This window comes from Neopsephotus bourkii, unplaced genomic scaffold (genome assembly GCF_033783945.1).
Source record: "Neopsephotus bourkii isolate Nb327-2 ecotype Australia unplaced genomic scaffold, CSIRO-AGI_Nbou_v1 NB_1827, whole genome shotgun sequence".
NCBI lineage: Eukaryota > Metazoa > Chordata > Aves > Psittaciformes > Psittacidae > Neopsephotus > Neopsephotus bourkii.
In genome coordinates this window covers 497831-514635 of record NW_026902300.1, presented here as the reverse complement: position 1 = coordinate 514635, position 16805 = coordinate 497831, and the positions used below count along the sequence as shown (strand labels likewise).

Here is a 16805-nt window from a genome sequence, read left to right as displayed (position 1 = left end):
ATTTGTCTACCATAACATTGATATATCTTGGTCCAAGAGAAAAATATCTGCCTTCATCGTATGCATGAACTATATGAAAAGCAAGCTCATTCATTGCAGATGATTTGAGAACCGAATAGTAGTAAACCAGCCCTTGCTATCTTTATGAACTGACCTCTGGCTGAAAGCTGAAGGAAGAATCACACATGCTTTTTCAGATGAAGTACTTGTAACACCTGCTGCTAGGGAAATGAAGCACCACTACACATACCAGGTCAATTTTGTTCACAGCAGGAAGGTCAAGTAAGATGCTTCAATTCATGAATTACACACTGCTTTTAACCCTCCACTACCAGGGGCAGCCTTGAAGCAAAACAAAATGCAGTGCCATTTGGAGAGGCGACCAAAGACACTTCCCACTTTAAATTCTGGTATCCCAAAGTCATGCTTTAATGGAAAACTACAAAGACCCGAACAGCTTGCTGGAGTTGCCAAATGCATGAGGCAGAGACACATCCTAATAGGAAGATATGGAAGTAGTGAATTAAAAAACTAAAACATCAAAGTAACACTAGAACTACTCTGCAAAGACCATTCATGTGCATGGAAGCAATGAAGCCTGTCTACCACAGTAAGAAACAGATCAATTCTTCAAGTTTAGTAAGGAAAACCCCCTGGATTCATTGCTTTGTGGCAGTGCTGGAGCTCAGAGTCCACAAAGACAGGCAAAGCAAGTTTTTGTCAAACTTGTCTTGCATAAAAGCAACTAGTATGGAAAGAGAAATGCAGTAAGCATTGAATACAGTCTGCAGCTTCCACTGCTGACCCAAAAAAAGAGCTGGTGCACCCTAAATATTACTTCTTCCCCCTACAGTTGTATCCTGCAATTATGTGTCTCTCCAAAAATCCAGCCTTATTTAGGTTGTGAAAATTGTGGGAAACATTCTGCCTATCTCCTTAAATGGAAACCAAAGACATGACTAATAACAGCAAGGGCCACCCCAATCTGATTTCCCCGCCCTCTGCCTTTCCTTTCATAAATAATTACTTTTCCTTGAAACACTTGCCTAATACTAAAACAAAGGAGTAACTGGGAATACCAAACAAGGACTGTTTTCAGTTATTGTGGAGGAGTAAGTTTACCTCCTGACCACCATATGCTGGAACACCAATTTCATCCAGTAAGGTGTATATTTTATGTCAAAGTGGCCCTCAAACCTCACTTCTTTCAGTGTCTCCAGCACTCAGACATCTGCCTACAAATATACCTGAGCAGACAAGACTGATGACATTGAACCCTTGTCATCAGTTTGCTTTCATGGGAATTTCTCTCATGTTGCTTATGTTTATGCACACACTAAACTTCACTTGCAATCAGCCAGTGACTTCCGGTTGACTACTCAGTCACAACAAATACAGGTAGTTTGATAAGACACATCAGAGAGCACTTGCCATAGGGGGGGAAAAAAAAAAAATAAAAAAAATGGGTGAATGAATTATTGGCCTAGATCTACTGTTGTCACTCTCACTCAATTTGTTAGTAAGAAAGACAAAAGTTTTCTCACACAGAGACTGTTTTCTTGCCCCCAAATTCCTGTTAATGGTAAAAACATTGATATATTGTTACTAATTTACTGACCTGAATTGTGCCAGGACTAGCATAATGACCAATATAGAACACAGGGCCCACTTTGTCTTCAGCTCCAATTTTTTAAACATTAAAGAATTACTCATGCTCTAGAGCATTATGTCTTCCCAGTATTTTAATTTTAAACTTGACATTGCTTGAAGCAGGCTAATTTGTTTTGAAACATCCTCTCTACCCCATTTTACCTTCGTAAAATCTGCCATTAACAGGTACTAGAGAAGAATCTCTACACAGCTTCTGGCCAAACATATAGGAAACAAAAACCAAAATAGTCAGACATTTTCAAATAATATTCCGTATTCAAGTATTTCGGGGCACTGTAAAAGGAAAGGCTAACAGCTACCCTGAGGTTACAAAGGTATTACCTTGATCTGCTTCCTGCCTGGCAGGGGCTCAGTGCTAATGATCTTCACAATTACTCCACTCAGGAACTGAGGTCCCATTGTGCTGGCCTTGGCAGAAGGGGCAGAGTCTTCACTGACAGCTGCTCCATTTAAAAATGGGGTGGGGGTGGGAAAAGGAATTTTTTTCAGGTATTAGTTTGATAAGATTATATGAAAGCACATAAACAAAGTGATGGACACAAGTTTCATAACTGCAGATTAACTGCTGGTTGTTTTTTTCGTCTAGGATCAAGACTGTTCACAAGTTAAAGTCAATGGGAAAATGGGGGGGAGACAGAAGGAAAAAATAGCTCTAAAAAAGAGTTTTAGAGAACTTTTTGCAGCCTAAAGAGTCGTCTTACAAGAATATTTTATATTTTATTGATTACAGTTACTAGTTGAATGCTCAGCTCTGGTTCTGGAACGATTAAAAATAAGCACACTGGCATTGGAATGTTAAAGTACAGACGATCCAGAGCAAAAATGAACAAGTCTCACTTGCTGAAAAATGCAGAAATCTAACTACAAGGACATTATTACAAAGCTACTTTCAAACATAAGGCTGATAAAACCCAACTGCAAGCAATTTTTGAACACCTTACTTAAATTGTTTTCTAAATTGCTGTATAGTCAAGCTTAAGTTACATCACCATACATAAAAAAATCCATATGCTTAAGAAGTGCTACTGGAATATGCTGAAATTACTTGTTTAGTCTTTCTTTACACAATTCCTTAGTTCCAAATCTATGTACAAGAGGGGGGAGTTGCTGTTAATTATATCTGACATTCAGAGAAAGCACCAGTATTATAGAAAATACAATCATATTGCAGTGTTTCTAGGGGACCTATGTCTTAAATCCCTTCTGTTTGTGTACTAGAATGATGAAGAAAACAAGACAAAAACCATAGCAAACAGGATTACATTTTCCATTTTCAGACTGGGGCTTTTTCTGGGCACAACATTCTCCTTCCATCTCTCCCACAGGCTCAGGTTTGATTTGAGACATCATTTTCTTTAATGAGGCCATGCTGGCTTTTTGAAGGGCCAAATATTCTTGCTTCAAATCCATCCATTCTGTCCTGTAAGTGGCAACAGAGGCATAGGATGTCAGTTGTAAAGAAGAAAAAGTTTAAAGCTCGATGACAGCCTAAGACAACAGAGTTTATATACAGCTTAAACTAAACTTGGTGAGCAGTGCAGGTCCTTCTTACCATCAGAGGCTTCCCTGTGCTTAGGTCAAATTAAACCTCATCACTATCTGCCTTATTATTTTGCTTTAGCTTTTACTATTCCAGGCAAGCTCTAACAAGATCAACCTCTCATTCAGAGACTCCCAAATTTGGTTTACATATTCAGAAAGCATACACAACAGTTTGGTAAAGTGTTTTCTACTGATGCTAGGCATTAAATTCAGAGTTAACTCAGAGATGGTGAACTCTGAATTCACTGAATTAGTTCAGTGAACCCATTACTGTGTTAATTATCAAGTTCTTTATTTTTCTAGAAAAATCACTGATGGAAAACCAACAACTGTTCAAACTAAAAATAAAAAAAATAATAATTAAAAAAAAAACAACCCCAAAAAAACCTACCGAGATAAGAACATTCCTTACCATTCAAATGCATTTTGGTTAAAAAATACCACCACATGGAAGCAATTTATACATTTACATACATTTAGCATGGAGATGTTTCTGCAAACAGCTAGAGCTTTGCTCCCCAGAAACACAATGCCTGCAGTGCCACTGTGAGAACGACTCATTGTTACCTTAATCTGTACTATCAAACAAGCTGATAGAGAATTTTTAAAGAGGAGAATATCTTGTGGTAATGGTTTTAGCTCTTAACATTGACAACTGTATACTTCAAAAAAAGCATCCAGACTCACCCAGGATCATACATTCTCAATAGAGCAAAGACATTAAAATAACAAAAGGATTCTTGGAGATAAAAAGGCAACACCATTCCCTAGCAAGGTATGGTATAAATACAAGCTCAAGGAGGTACTTGCTGTAGACTTGAAGATAGAGAAGACCACGGGAATGTCAGGCAAGTATTAGCTATGCCTGTGCTCTTTACAAACTTTTTTTTCTCTTTTTAACCTCCTCTGCTATAATTAACTGAACTTAAAACTTTCGTTGACAGTAGCCTCAGTACCTCAGCAGAAGAGGACCAGCATCGTTGATAATTACATGCTTTTTTTGGTTTGGCTGGGTTTTTTTGTGGACCCCTTTTACTTTAACATGGAGGTGCTTTCTGTGACTTTAAAAAAGTAAGTGCTTCCATGTTTTAGTAGAGGTGAATCCTCATCGCAATCCTGAACCACCATTGAAACTGCAAGATTTTAAACAGGAAAAGGAAGACTTTTGGCCTAAGAACTAAAAGATTTCAGTGCTCCAGGGCTCTGTATGTTCCAGATTTTTTTTTTTAATTTATTTTAAAGGACTCCCTTTGCTTTAACATGGAGGTACCTGCTGCCTAAAAAAAAGTAAGTGCTTCCATGTTTCAGTGGCGGTGGATCCTGATGCTCTTGAAATGAGATACAGCTTTAAGTGTACTTGCCATAATAAACGTGTACATTCTATTATTGCATCATAACTTTTATTTCTAAGTTGCTATTTAGGCTTTTCCCTGAAGGACCCCCACTACTTAAATGTGGATGTACTTGCTTTGCTCCTAAGTAGTAAGTGCTTCCATGTTTTAGTGATGGTGAATCCTTTGTTTTCTCAGCTGAAAACACTCCTCTTCCTAGAAAATGTATCTAAACAGATATTGAAACACGCTGTATTTGCACTGTACTTGTGGTTGCTCTGTTGAGCACTAAGGCATAAAAAAGCCATAAAGCATGATTTTGCATAGATATATAGCACAAGACTGCAAGGACCCCCTCGGCTTTAACATGGAGGTACTTGCTGGAGGCCTAAAAAGTAAGTGCTTCCATGTTTTAGTTGTGGTGACTCCAAAGAGCCCAAGAGTTACAAGCATGAGGAATGGCATGACTTGATTAATGTAAACTAATTTTTCCATCTACAGTCTAATACTGTTGCTAATATGCAACTCTGTTGTGTAAAAACTGGAATTGCACTTTAGCAATGGTGATGGACTGTCAGACATGCAAAGGATTTAAGTGGTCTGAATGGTTGTGAAATCACTGTATATTTGCCTGTTAAATTAATAAAAATTCAGTAATAAAGCATTCAATAGTTTTCTGTAGTTGACAATTCATACATACACCAAACCTGCATATTCCAGGTAAACACAATGAAAGCTCACTATTCCAAATAGTGACTGAGAAAAGAGGGCAGTTACAAAGTGTATGTAAGTAAACACTATGACTTTCCATTACATCATTACATCAACAACCCAGCAAGGTGGGTGGTGGTCGTGTACTTCCCCTTCAAGTCAGAAACCAGCCCACCACTAAAGCCATTTGCCAGTATCAGTTAAGTTCAGTAAAACCATGGAAAACGGAACAATAAAGGCCTCCTGTCCACCGCATATGGTAAGCTAGTCACTTTGTATTGTTTGGAACCTACTTGGAGAGCACTCTGAGTGGAATGACCTCTTCACCCATTTTGTGTCTTTCTTTGTGCTTTTTCTTGTGTTTCCTTTTAGATTTTGATAGGGATGTGTCTTTTTTATCTTTGTCATCTTCTGCAGAAACATCTACATTAAAAAGTCGAAAGAAAAATATTTAGTACTAATATTGACTGGCACTTGGATTATATAATCCACCCTAAATGAATTCCATTAATAGTTTTAACAATACTTTGATTCCTTTCACAAAAAATTGGAGCCTGCTACCTATTTCAGTCCCAGTTGTCAACTACCTGAGTTTAGCCTTTAATGGACTGCAGTTTTAAATCTCATTTATTGCCTTTTTTTCCCTTTTTTAATCTTAATTCTTATACTGTCACAATTTGCCTAGGGTGACTTTAATTTATACTCAGTTTCAGTGGAGATCTATTGATATTAACTTTGGAACTATTTTTACTTTTGACGAGATTTAGCTGCTTCAGTGTGTTCTTCCCTATTCTCTAAGCAGTTTATCTCCTTGGAATGCCTCATTACCTGGTTTCAATTTAACTGCAGGGACCACCTAACCTGGCTTTTGAGTATGTCTCCACCCCATCTGAGCCACTTTTGCCAGTTTAACTTTCAAATATAGAAATTCAGTGTCTGAATATTTCACCAACACTTTTCCTCAGTCTTTCAAGACTCAAAATCCAATTCATTTATATTATGCAGGTAACACTTATGTTCCTTGTTGCTTTCCAGCTTTGTCCTTTGCATCCCTCCCCCCCGCCTTTCCTCACTTGCTGGTTACCCTCTGGCATAGCAAGAATCACGTTAATTTGAGGCCACTATAAATATAATTACAATTGCAAAGAATGTGGTTTAACTGCAGCTCTTCTCCTTATCTAGACTTTTCCTCTCATGAAACCTACCATTTGTCATCTGTAAAAAGATACATATAAATTATGAACATGCTAATAAAGAGATGCAACAAACTTTACCATTGGAGTTTTTTGTAGCTTCTGTTGTTTTTTCCTTTACAGGAACAACTTCATCCTTTTGGACAGTTTTCTTCACTATTGGAGTTGAGGTCTCACAACCTCCAGAACTGGTTCTTTTTCTCTTCCCTGGCCTGCTTTCCCAAGGTGCCTCAGAGTTTTCTGTTCTGTCCCATTTTCTTTTCTCTCTCTTTGAGGGCTGCCTCTGAGTCTCAGTCACCTCCCCTTCTGAACACTCGGATGAAGTTCTGTGTCTTTTTGACTTTGGTACTTGCTCTGTTGCGGCATTCGTGTTCGATTCCTTTGTCTCTACAGCAGCCTGCACATTGCTCTCTTTCTTGATTTTGGATTTCTTTTTCTTCTTCTTTTTCTTCTCTTCTGTATTAAAAATACAATATTTAAAATTGCCGATGAATAAAAACTAAGCAAACAATCACAATATCGCATGTCATTCTAATCTGTGATGTTAAATGAAATGCCTGTCTCCGATACCTCTGGAGAGATGCAATAACGCTGTTCCAAAGTTCTTCCTAGGCATTTTAAGCAGAAGAGAAAAAAACATTTTTTATGTCATTCATATGTCTTTAGGAAGGGACACCTTCCCCCTTCCAGGTAAAAAAAAGTCTGCTGATTTGTACAACCAATCTAAAAAATTAAATTTTCAATACTGTATACTTGGTTCAAAGGGCAGGATGCATGTGAAGTAGTAGAGGGCATCCTAACTGGGTTTAAAACAGGTTTTAAACATTTCTTGACACACCTGCCCCAGTAGTTACAGATATAACAAAGAATGAGTGATGCTAGTGAGGAATGTAATGTACAATTCATCATTACATGTACGAAAAAGATGGGAACATGCCTAAGGCTGGGAAATTTGCACTACATTAAAAACAAGGAAAAACGTTTTTCCAATCCAAATATTTTTCCAATCAAAGTTGCAATATAAGCCTGCGATGCTGCTTTGTAAGTTTCAGTAGATAGTATTTGGAAACATGAGCAACTCTGGATTCAAGATTCTCAGCAATATCCTCATAAAGTGGAACTGCAAATATGCTGTAACAAGTTCATCCCACTATAGACTGCTGTGCTCAAAGAGCAAGAGTTTCAAGGAAAGGCAAGAATCCACTGGCTTTGTAGTTCTCTCAGCAGAGGGAATGCCACAATCTTTGCACTGCAACATCTGATGATCACAAACTCATCTGAACAGCACTAATGTTTAATTTTACTCTTATGATAGCTGGCATAGAGGAATAAAGAAATTAAAGTTTTTAATCAAGCAGGAAAATAAACGCCAGAAATTTACTGAATTTTAGTTTGACACTTTCACTCTTAGTCTACACTGGCAAACAAACAGCAATATGAATTTTAACCTTGTAAAGTTTTAAGAAACATGAGACAAGGCTGCAGTTAACACAGCAGTTTAAACTCTTCAGAACTGGAGGCACAAAACAGTTTTTGATCCATTAACTTAGTAACACTTACCTACTACGCTGTTGTTACTTGCATTCAATGCAGGAACAGGCTTATTCTTTACTGTTTTGGGGAAAATCCCGGGTTTCCGAGGCGCTTCTTCTGGTGGGTTATTCAAAAACTTAAAAAAAAAATTAAAACACAAACTTTTTTGTAAGACAGTCACAACCAGCAGCCCTATATTCACTCAAGATAGATGCAGTCCCTCATGACTACAGAGGGAGTCATGTTCTCATGTTCTTTCAGTGGTGTGGTGCCTTTTGTGGGTTGTTTTTCTTGTTGCTCTGGTTTGCTTTTTAAGTGCAGAACTTCCTTATGTTCAATAGCATGATACCTTTATGTATGTTACTGTTGTGATATTGAAGCATAAATGTTTTTAAACTTTAAAATCACATTAAGTACAGAAAATGAGGTACAACCATACTTGCCTGACTAAATTTAATATCCATCATACTGTTACATTGAGATCTTTATTTCACTAAAAGATGCCAAGAGTGGTCAACTAGATTCTTCCAAAAAACTCTCACTATGCTTCACTGAGTCTCCAGGTTATGAAGAGAATTATGCTTTTAAGAAAGAGTGGAACTGATCTGAGGTCTGGGGTTAGGAGACAGGAACTGAACTCCTGGTAAGTTTTTAAATTATGTTATTTTAGGAATTTCTCTAAAATCCCGTAGGTAGACTTGTAAAAACTACTCCATCCATAGCACAAAGGGACTACTGGGAAGAATGTCAGCAGATCAGAGGCACCACTACTCACCTCAATAGCTTTCTCCGCTTGCTCTTTAGTTTCAAATTCAACAAAAGCAAATCCCTTTGGATCGCCACTGGTTTTATACCGGGGTATACTGACATAAACTACATTACCACACTTCCCAAACACCCGCTCAATCCAACTGTGATTGACATTTTTGGGAAGCAGCTCCTAAAAAAAAACAAAGGGAAAGAAACATTTTCTGACTACCATATTACCATTGCATCAGATTGTTTACATCTTCTAATTAAGAAGTTGTCACAACAAAATATATTTAAATATGAGGTGACAATGTGCACAAACTTTTATTTCTGTATTTTTTTTGAGAGGTCACAGTATTCAAGTAGTAAAACCAGTGATCTGAAAACGCATCTTTAATCATTCATATACCTATAACAATTAGATTATATGCTTAATTCAGGATTTTAAATCAGTGGCAGTTCAACCATCAGCTCTCTTTCCATGCTGAAACTGAAATGGCTCAACAATACTATATTGGCCATTTCACTCTGACACATCTGAACTACTACATTGAGATGTGCAGGTTTTTGAGCAACAAACTTTTTTCATATAAATTAATATGTTGTTTCAATATCAAGGTAGCCACAGGATTAAAAAAAAAAAAGCCTCTTAAAAATACGACTAGCTCATTGAGATACATTCTGAAGATGCTTCTGTTACAAAACCAGTCGCACTTCTAGTAACACACTTCATAAGCAGATTGTACTTTCTAAAGTGCCCCTGATTATCTTGAAAACTCAGCCATATCCTGTTTGATAAAGCTGATAGTTTTAACTATAAAGCTTCAACTACACCAACCTCATTTGTAAATATTTACCAATGTTGTTCCTCTAATGAAGAACTGGAAGTCTGGTGAAAGCAGTAATGGCTAAACTGAAATGCATCTTTTCTCACTAGCATGTGAAGCAGCTCTCTGCTCAGCATTTAAAATGATTTAAGCTGGTACAAAAACTGGTGTACCAAACTAACCCCTTTCTCAATGCACTCACTGCCAGCACTCACTTGCCTTTGCTTAATTTATTTCCCTTCCACAGACCATACAAGCCACAGCAGCCATGCCAGACCCATGAGGACAAGAACACCAATCCATAAAACATTTCTAATATAAAAATATTTACTACATTAAACTTGTACATTAACCCTACTCTGTAAGCCGTAACAAGTTCAGTACACTTACATTTCCCTTAACAAGTTCAGTACACCTGTATTTCCCTCCCTCACAAATCAAATGCTATTATGTTTTCTATTATATTTATATTTTCTATGATATTTTCTATTATATTTACTTTTGGTAAAGGTTTCTTGTGCTATATCCAAGATGTTCCCCCCAGAAAACTACCGTCTAATTCTGGTAAAAGTATGGCTGCTTTATGTTGGGTTTTTTTTGGCTTTTGATACAGTAAATGCTACTCTGTGATTAGATTGTCACAGACAACACATAGGGGGGTTTGCCCTCTTCATGAATTAACAGCAAGGCAGTTTAGTGCAGCCTTACCACATAGACTGTACGTCTATCCACATCCTTCGGTTGCTCACCCAGTGGTTGGCGTCTTCTAATCCTTGTTCCTTCTAAATCCAACTAAAAGTAACAAGAAATGAACAATTCCATTAGACTATTGCCTACTTTACATTACAACAACATCAGCAAATGTTGAAGAATGAAATATGAAATACCTCTACAACAGATGAACTTTTAACTGCTCGGGCTATCAATTTTCCATCAGTCGTCAACTTTTTCATTTTGTTGAAAGAAACAAGAAGTGATATGTCGACATCTAGGCATAAAATAAGGTACAATGATGAACTCAGGGTAACCTGACATTAAGATTCCATTACTAGAAACAATCTGCAAATAATTAGCGCAGTCTATAACCTTGCTGCTGAGGATTTGCAGAAAATTTTCACCATCAAAATTGAAGTTTCAAGTAAACCCATCATTTGATTTTCTTTTGTGCCAACCTTTATCAAAGGGATTTTGTTCTTTTACCTCCCCACTGACAACTATTGTCTTCAAAAAGAAAGGAAGAAAACCCCCTTTCTGAGGTAGCTTTGCAATACTAAACCAATTTGCATTGAAAACATGCCTCTCCTTCAAGTACTCAATTAAGTGTTTAACCCGGGCTTCTAAAAGAAGCCCCTTCTTGCACTTCAATAGCAATGAGTCATGCTGCTAAAACCTTGACAGAAAATTATGTAGTACTAGTCTTATTAATAAGGAAAAAAAAAAAAAAGAAAAAGGTAAATACATCCAAGCTCTAATATCTCTAGAAAATGTAGGCTAAGTTTTATTGCCCTGAGAGCCCCTTAATTTAAAGTTGGCTTGAAGCTCAATACAATGGCAGACTACAGAAAGCAGTATGAAGGCTACACTTCAAATACAATGCAACTGGACTCATGATTCACGCTTCAAATATGCTTAAGAAAACAAAAGTAAACACGTCTGGAAATTTTTTGTTTGCTCTGATGGAGAAGTACTACCTCTTTTTAGAGGTGCTCTAGTCCATCTGGCAGAACTCAGTTAATAGAACAATCAGACCTGATAGACTCTATTTACCACACGTACTTTTTTTTAAAGCAAAAGCGTACTAGTCACTGCAGCAAAAGTGTAAATTACTTCCTTCAGAAACTGCCAGAACTGAGCGCATTTTCCTACTCTGAAGTCAAATAAGCCACATAAAAAATTGTCTAAAGGAAAGAATACCCACAGTAGCCTTACATGTAAACACCACAATTGCTCCCATCAAAAACATGTGCAGAAAACATGACAAGTATCTATATCTAACCAAAAATCCAAATTGCATTTTAGTTTCTAAATATATCTACCCTACAAGTCAAGCACTGCACCTCCAAGGGCGTTTGTTTGTTTACTCTTAAAATTGCAGAAACTCATGAGGGGGAAATAAATAAATAATGTGTATCCCAAACAGTCATTTTTACCTTCGCATATGCCTGTAACTTCGGTCTGGTAGTAAAGGAACAGGAAAAACAAACACTAAATACAATTTCTAAAAACTGGTACCAAGCTTTGCCTCCCAAGCCACTAATCCTACTGCGGGTTTCCAGCATGGAACTACTGCTTTCCCCAGCAGCAGATGTGAACCTCAAAATAACTTGTAACTGTCACCAGGAATACAGTCGAGAATCTGTTCACTGAAATATAGTGAATATAAACTTACAGCCATCTCTGGACTTCTCTATTTGCTCTCGGAGAAACCTGTCTTTGTGGAGATTGACATCCCCAAACCAGAAATCCACTTGTTTCGCTATATCTGCGAGCACCTGTTTAACCCTTGATCTCTTCCTTTTTTCTCTCTCTTTCTTCTGTTCAGTGCTTCCTTCCTCCACAGCTTTGTTTCTTGCCGTTTCAGTCTCCATTCCTGTCATTCTGCCAACTGGAAGTTAAAGGTAACCTTTGAGAAAAATCAAAATTATTTCCACCAGGAAACATTCTTGGTTTAGCTGACATGAAAAACTTTACGCATCCCCTGCGAGACTATCTGCCATTCATTATTTGCACCATACAAAAATACAAAGCATATAAGAAGATGAGCAAAATTAGGTTGCACAATAACTATGAGGTGAAGAATAAGCTAGAACTCATGTCTCATGGCAGCTAGTAGTGCCCTTTAGCACAGAAATCCACTGGAGGCAAGTTGGTACCAAGCTGCAGGTTTTTAATTTATGATTTGTTTCTGAACGTCTTGGGAACAGCCTGCCCTCACCATCAAATTGCCAACAGTAGGTTTTGAATTCCAGCACCAGTCATGGGATTCACAGTTCCAAATGATGTTGCAAGTTACAGACAAGCAGCACTCTTAAATATTATATATATGGGAAAGGACTAATCATCTAGTTCTAACCCCTTGCTATGGCCAGGGATGCCTCACACTAGACCATCACCCAAGGCTCTGTCCAACCTGGCCTTGAATATTGCCAGAAACGGAGCAGCACTGTCATGCTCTCTCAGCCCATAACCCAGAACCATGCAGCTGCTCATTCACCCCTCCCCCTTCTTCCTCTCCCCACACTCCCGGAGGGAGGGGGAGGAGAATCAAAAGAATCTAAAGATGTTGAGAGAAGAACAGTCCAGTAACTAAGGTATAATACAAAACTACTACTGCTACTACCAGTAATGATAAGAGAAATAAAAGGGGAGAAAATTCAATTGCTCACCACACGCTGACCAATACCCAGCCTGACCTTAGCAGCGATCTGGATCCTTCCGGGTGACTCCCCCCAGTTTATATACTGCGCATGACATGCTGTGGTATGGAATAAACCTTTGGGTAGTTTGGATCAGTCCTGTCTCTGCTTCCTCCCGGCTTCCCCTCCTCCTTGGCAGAGCATGAGACTCAGAAAGTCCTTGATCGGAGTAAACATTATTTGGCAACTAAAATCATTTGTGTGTTATCAGCATTGTTCCCAGACTAAAGTTGAAAACACAGCACTGTGCCAGCTACTAAGGGGAAAAATGATTGTTACTCCTGAACCCAGGACAAGCATTCACCACTTCTTTGAGCAACCTGCACCAGCGTCTCACCATCTTCACAGGGAAGAACTTCCCCTGTTTCAGTCTGAACCCATCACTCCTTCTCTTATCACTATAGTCCCTGATGGAGAGTCCCTCTCCAGCACCCTTGTAGGCCCCCTTCAGATACTGGAAGGCTGCTATGAGGTCTCCACACAGCTTCTCCAGGCTGAACAGCTAAAATTTTCTCAGCCTGTCTTCATACAGGAGGTGCTCCAGCCCCTGATCATCCTTGTGGCCTGCTCTGGACTTACTCCAACAGCTCCATGTCCTTCTTATGCTGAGGACACCAGAACTGCACACAATGCTTCAAGTGGGGTCTCACAGGGGCAGGATCACCTCCTTCAACCTGGTGGTCATGCTCCTTTTGATGCAGCCCAGTATATGGTTAGCCTTCTGGCCTGCAAGCACACACAGCTGACTCATGTATATATTATGTATATATACACACATATATGAGTTACTTCTTTAAAGCACTCACACAGGTCACAAGGTATGTTTGTGTTTTAATAATACATAACTTCCCTGTTACAAGAAAAACAAGCTTCTTGCTAAACAGAGCTTACAAAAAGTAAATCCAAGCAGCACAAGATTTCCATTGTAATAAACATGATTTTATTAGACTTGAAAAGAAGCCAGAAATAATTTGTTCTCTGCTCCCTGTACAGACCATTAGAAAGAACACAAAAAGCCCCAGAGCACTACACACTTCATAAATTTCTGCAGAAGTCAAAGAAGGAAAGAAAAATAAAAGGTGGATTATATAGAAGACTCCTGAAAAGGCTGACCAAGGACCATGCTCAGTGGGCATGTATCATAGATCCAGTGGTCACAAACAGGTTACACTGACATGCATACAGCAGCTGAAGAGCTCACTACAAAAATTGATGGTACAACCTCCAAATGAGAAGCATCCATTAATCCTTATAAATAAATACAAGATAAATTATATATAATTTGCATAATGCAATATATGAACACATGGCAGGGCTGGTAATAAAAAGGTTTGCGTTTAAAAACTGTCTTTGTTGTTCCAACACTCTAAGCCACTTGCTGCCAGTTGCCAGGGCCTAACAAAGAGCAGGAATTAAAACATCATCCAGTCCTTCCTATGAATATGTTCTAACACATTCCTACTTGCAAGTCCCCATGGCAATCAGTATGTGCTACACTTAGACATTTCCCCTTTCTTTGGTCAGGGCTTTTTCACCAGCTGTCACTGATTTTAATGGCAAAACAAGTTCTGACACAACCTCAGAATCAGGCCCCTAGAAAGCAGGGATTAACTAGAGGGAAGTGACTTAAATGTAGAGATTTACCTTGAAAAATATAAGATCTTTTTAATGCATCTAATGATCTTTTTTGTTCACATTTCAGTTCGCTGTAGCTATCTATCCCTCCCTCCTTGAAAACTGCCAGTCACCACAACGCATCATTTTACACCATCAAAACAAAGTGGCACTGCCAAAAGCAGACAGCTTTTTGAAAATCTAATTAACACCAAAGTTAAAGTAATTAACGTAGCAATCACCATATGAAAGCCTTCTCAGCTCTCTGCCAAAGCACTGTAGAAGGAAAGGTGAGTAGAGTCAGAGAGGAAGCCCACCTCTACAACAGGATGACAAAAATGGAAATGGCTTCAAATTATTGTGCAAATGAGGCTACCTTAGCCGGCTATCAGTTTCTCCCCCTGCAGCTACCACTCCAGACAGCCAAAGGTTAACAATCACTTTGGAAAGATAAGCCAAGTAAAAATCCCAACTGAAGCTCCACTCAAGCCCTTGAGCAAGGTATTTCTATTAATAATCATCAGAACAATATACTACTTAGCTGAGGGCTATAGTGAGTTGCACCATTAACAGTAAAACATAATTATGGGATATTTTTAGTGTCCTAACACTATTAAATGACTTCAATGACACATAATGAATGTGGCTTATGTACAGCAAAACTTGATTTTAAGAAGGCATCTGAGTGTTTTGCTGTACATAAGCCACATTCATGGAGACTAACACAATTTTCTCAACCTAAAAACAACCTCCTGCTCCTGTGCCAGTCCTGCTGTGCTTACTCCTTCCTCTGTCATCACAAATGGATTTTTAATAAGATGCAAGCCCACAGCACAGAACTATGTTTACATGGATTCAGCTACATGAACTAACAGCTCACTGACACTCAAAAAGCAGCACAGCTCTCATTTGAGTTGCTACACGATCTCACCCTCTGGTACAGCCAGTTCAATGCAGACCTGAGAAACTGCTACTTTCTCGTCCTTCCCTCCTGGATGAGGGGGCAAACCGACTCATAAAGGAGCTGAATAAGCTGCAGAGCTGATAAAGGGAAGCAGCAGGATTAAGCACTTGGGAGCAGGACAGAGGTGGTTACAGAAGCAAGACATTGTGCTGCCCTGTTATAAGCTGCACAGTCACGGGAAAATATCTCATTTGTCATTCAAACAAAGGGGAAACACACAATGTGAAATAGATTTTTCTAGTCCCAAACTTCATCTTTGCCAGCATTAACAACTGCCTAAATCCCGGTTCTGAGAAGGCCAGCTGCACGGGTACTGACCTCTGCAGGTTTCAGCCCTGCTACTGCAACCGCTCATGGACCTAGCGTGCCTAAGAGTGAGGCAAGCACACATCATAGAATCACAGAATGGTTTGGGTTGGAAGGGACCTTAAAGATCATGCAGTTCCAACCCCCTGCCATGGGCAGGGGCACCTTCCACTAGATCGGGTTGCTCCAAGCCTCATCCAACCTGGCCTTGAACACTGTCAGGGATAGGGCAGCCACAGCTTTGCACAACCTTTGTCAGGGCCTCACCACCCTCACAGGGAAGTACTTCTACCTTGTATCTAACCTGAACTTTCCCCGTTTCAGTTTGAACCCATCATCCCCTGTCCTATCGCTACAGTCCCTGATGAAGAGTCCCACTCCGGCACCCTGTCCCAAAGTCATCCATTCACCATGTACCCCCCTCAACAGGGGATCCTCTCCCCAACACAAGGTACCAGGTCTTGACCACGTGTGAATGCACCCCAGCCACCACATTCACCTGAAGGCAGTCACCACAGATCCCCACGGCGACGCTAAGAGACAACAGCCCTTAAAACCCCGCCGGGAAGTGGCCACACACGTCGGCACCAGGGCGGAAAGAGGCTCAAGGAGATGGGCACGCGGAACGGGATGTGGGGAACCACTGCACAGAGGCCAAAGCAGGGCAATAAGGGGCACGAATGGCGGTTACCCGTTTGGGGTGCTGCCCTGACAGAACAAGCAGCCCCCTCAGCCCAACGGCCGCATGAAGCATGCGCGCAACGCCGAAGAGAAGCAAGGCAGTGCAGCAGCGCCCCCTGCCCGCGCCGCTATCACACACCTCCGCAGCCGCCATCGGCTGCCCCCCCCTCCCGCGCGCACCACCGACCTGTCGCCAAGCCGGGCCCGACGTCACCGCAGAGGACACCGAGCTGCTGCTGAATCCTCCGGGCCCTGCCCTGTCACCG

At 39.8% G+C, this 16805-nt stretch overlaps 2 protein-coding genes across 3 annotated transcripts in view; one reads left to right on the top strand and one right to left on the bottom strand.

The window, feature by feature from the left end:
• LARP7 (La ribonucleoprotein 7, transcriptional regulator) overlaps positions 1 to 16805 on the bottom strand; it is a 104210-nt gene that overhangs the window by 8219 nt on the left and 79186 nt on the right. The window contains exons 1-10 of one of the 2 annotated variants that reach the window (XM_061343860.1): positions 14906 to 14930; positions 11948 to 12163; positions 10446 to 10546; positions 10267 to 10350; positions 8757 to 8921; positions 8009 to 8117; positions 6530 to 6904; positions 5549 to 5678; positions 2934 to 3091; positions 1993 to 2111 (exon numbers count right to left, since the gene is read on the bottom strand). In XM_061343860.1, the coding sequence (XP_061199844.1) occupies positions 1993 to 2111; positions 2934 to 3091; positions 5549 to 5678; positions 6530 to 6904; positions 8009 to 8117; positions 8757 to 8921; positions 10267 to 10350; positions 10446 to 10546; positions 11948 to 12155 (1449 nt within the window). In that variant the 5' untranslated portion in view covers positions 12156 to 12163; positions 14906 to 14930. Of the gene's footprint in view, positions 1 to 1992; positions 2112 to 2933; positions 3092 to 5548; positions 5679 to 6529; positions 6905 to 8008; positions 8118 to 8756; positions 8922 to 10266; positions 10351 to 10445; positions 10547 to 11947; positions 12164 to 14905; positions 14931 to 16805 lie in introns of those variants that run through there. The other variant, XM_061343861.1, reaches the window with a different exon arrangement.
• Positions 1 to 16805, top strand: part of NEUROG2 (neurogenin 2) — a 456819-nt gene that overhangs the window by 410826 nt on the left and 29188 nt on the right. The window lies entirely within an intron of this gene.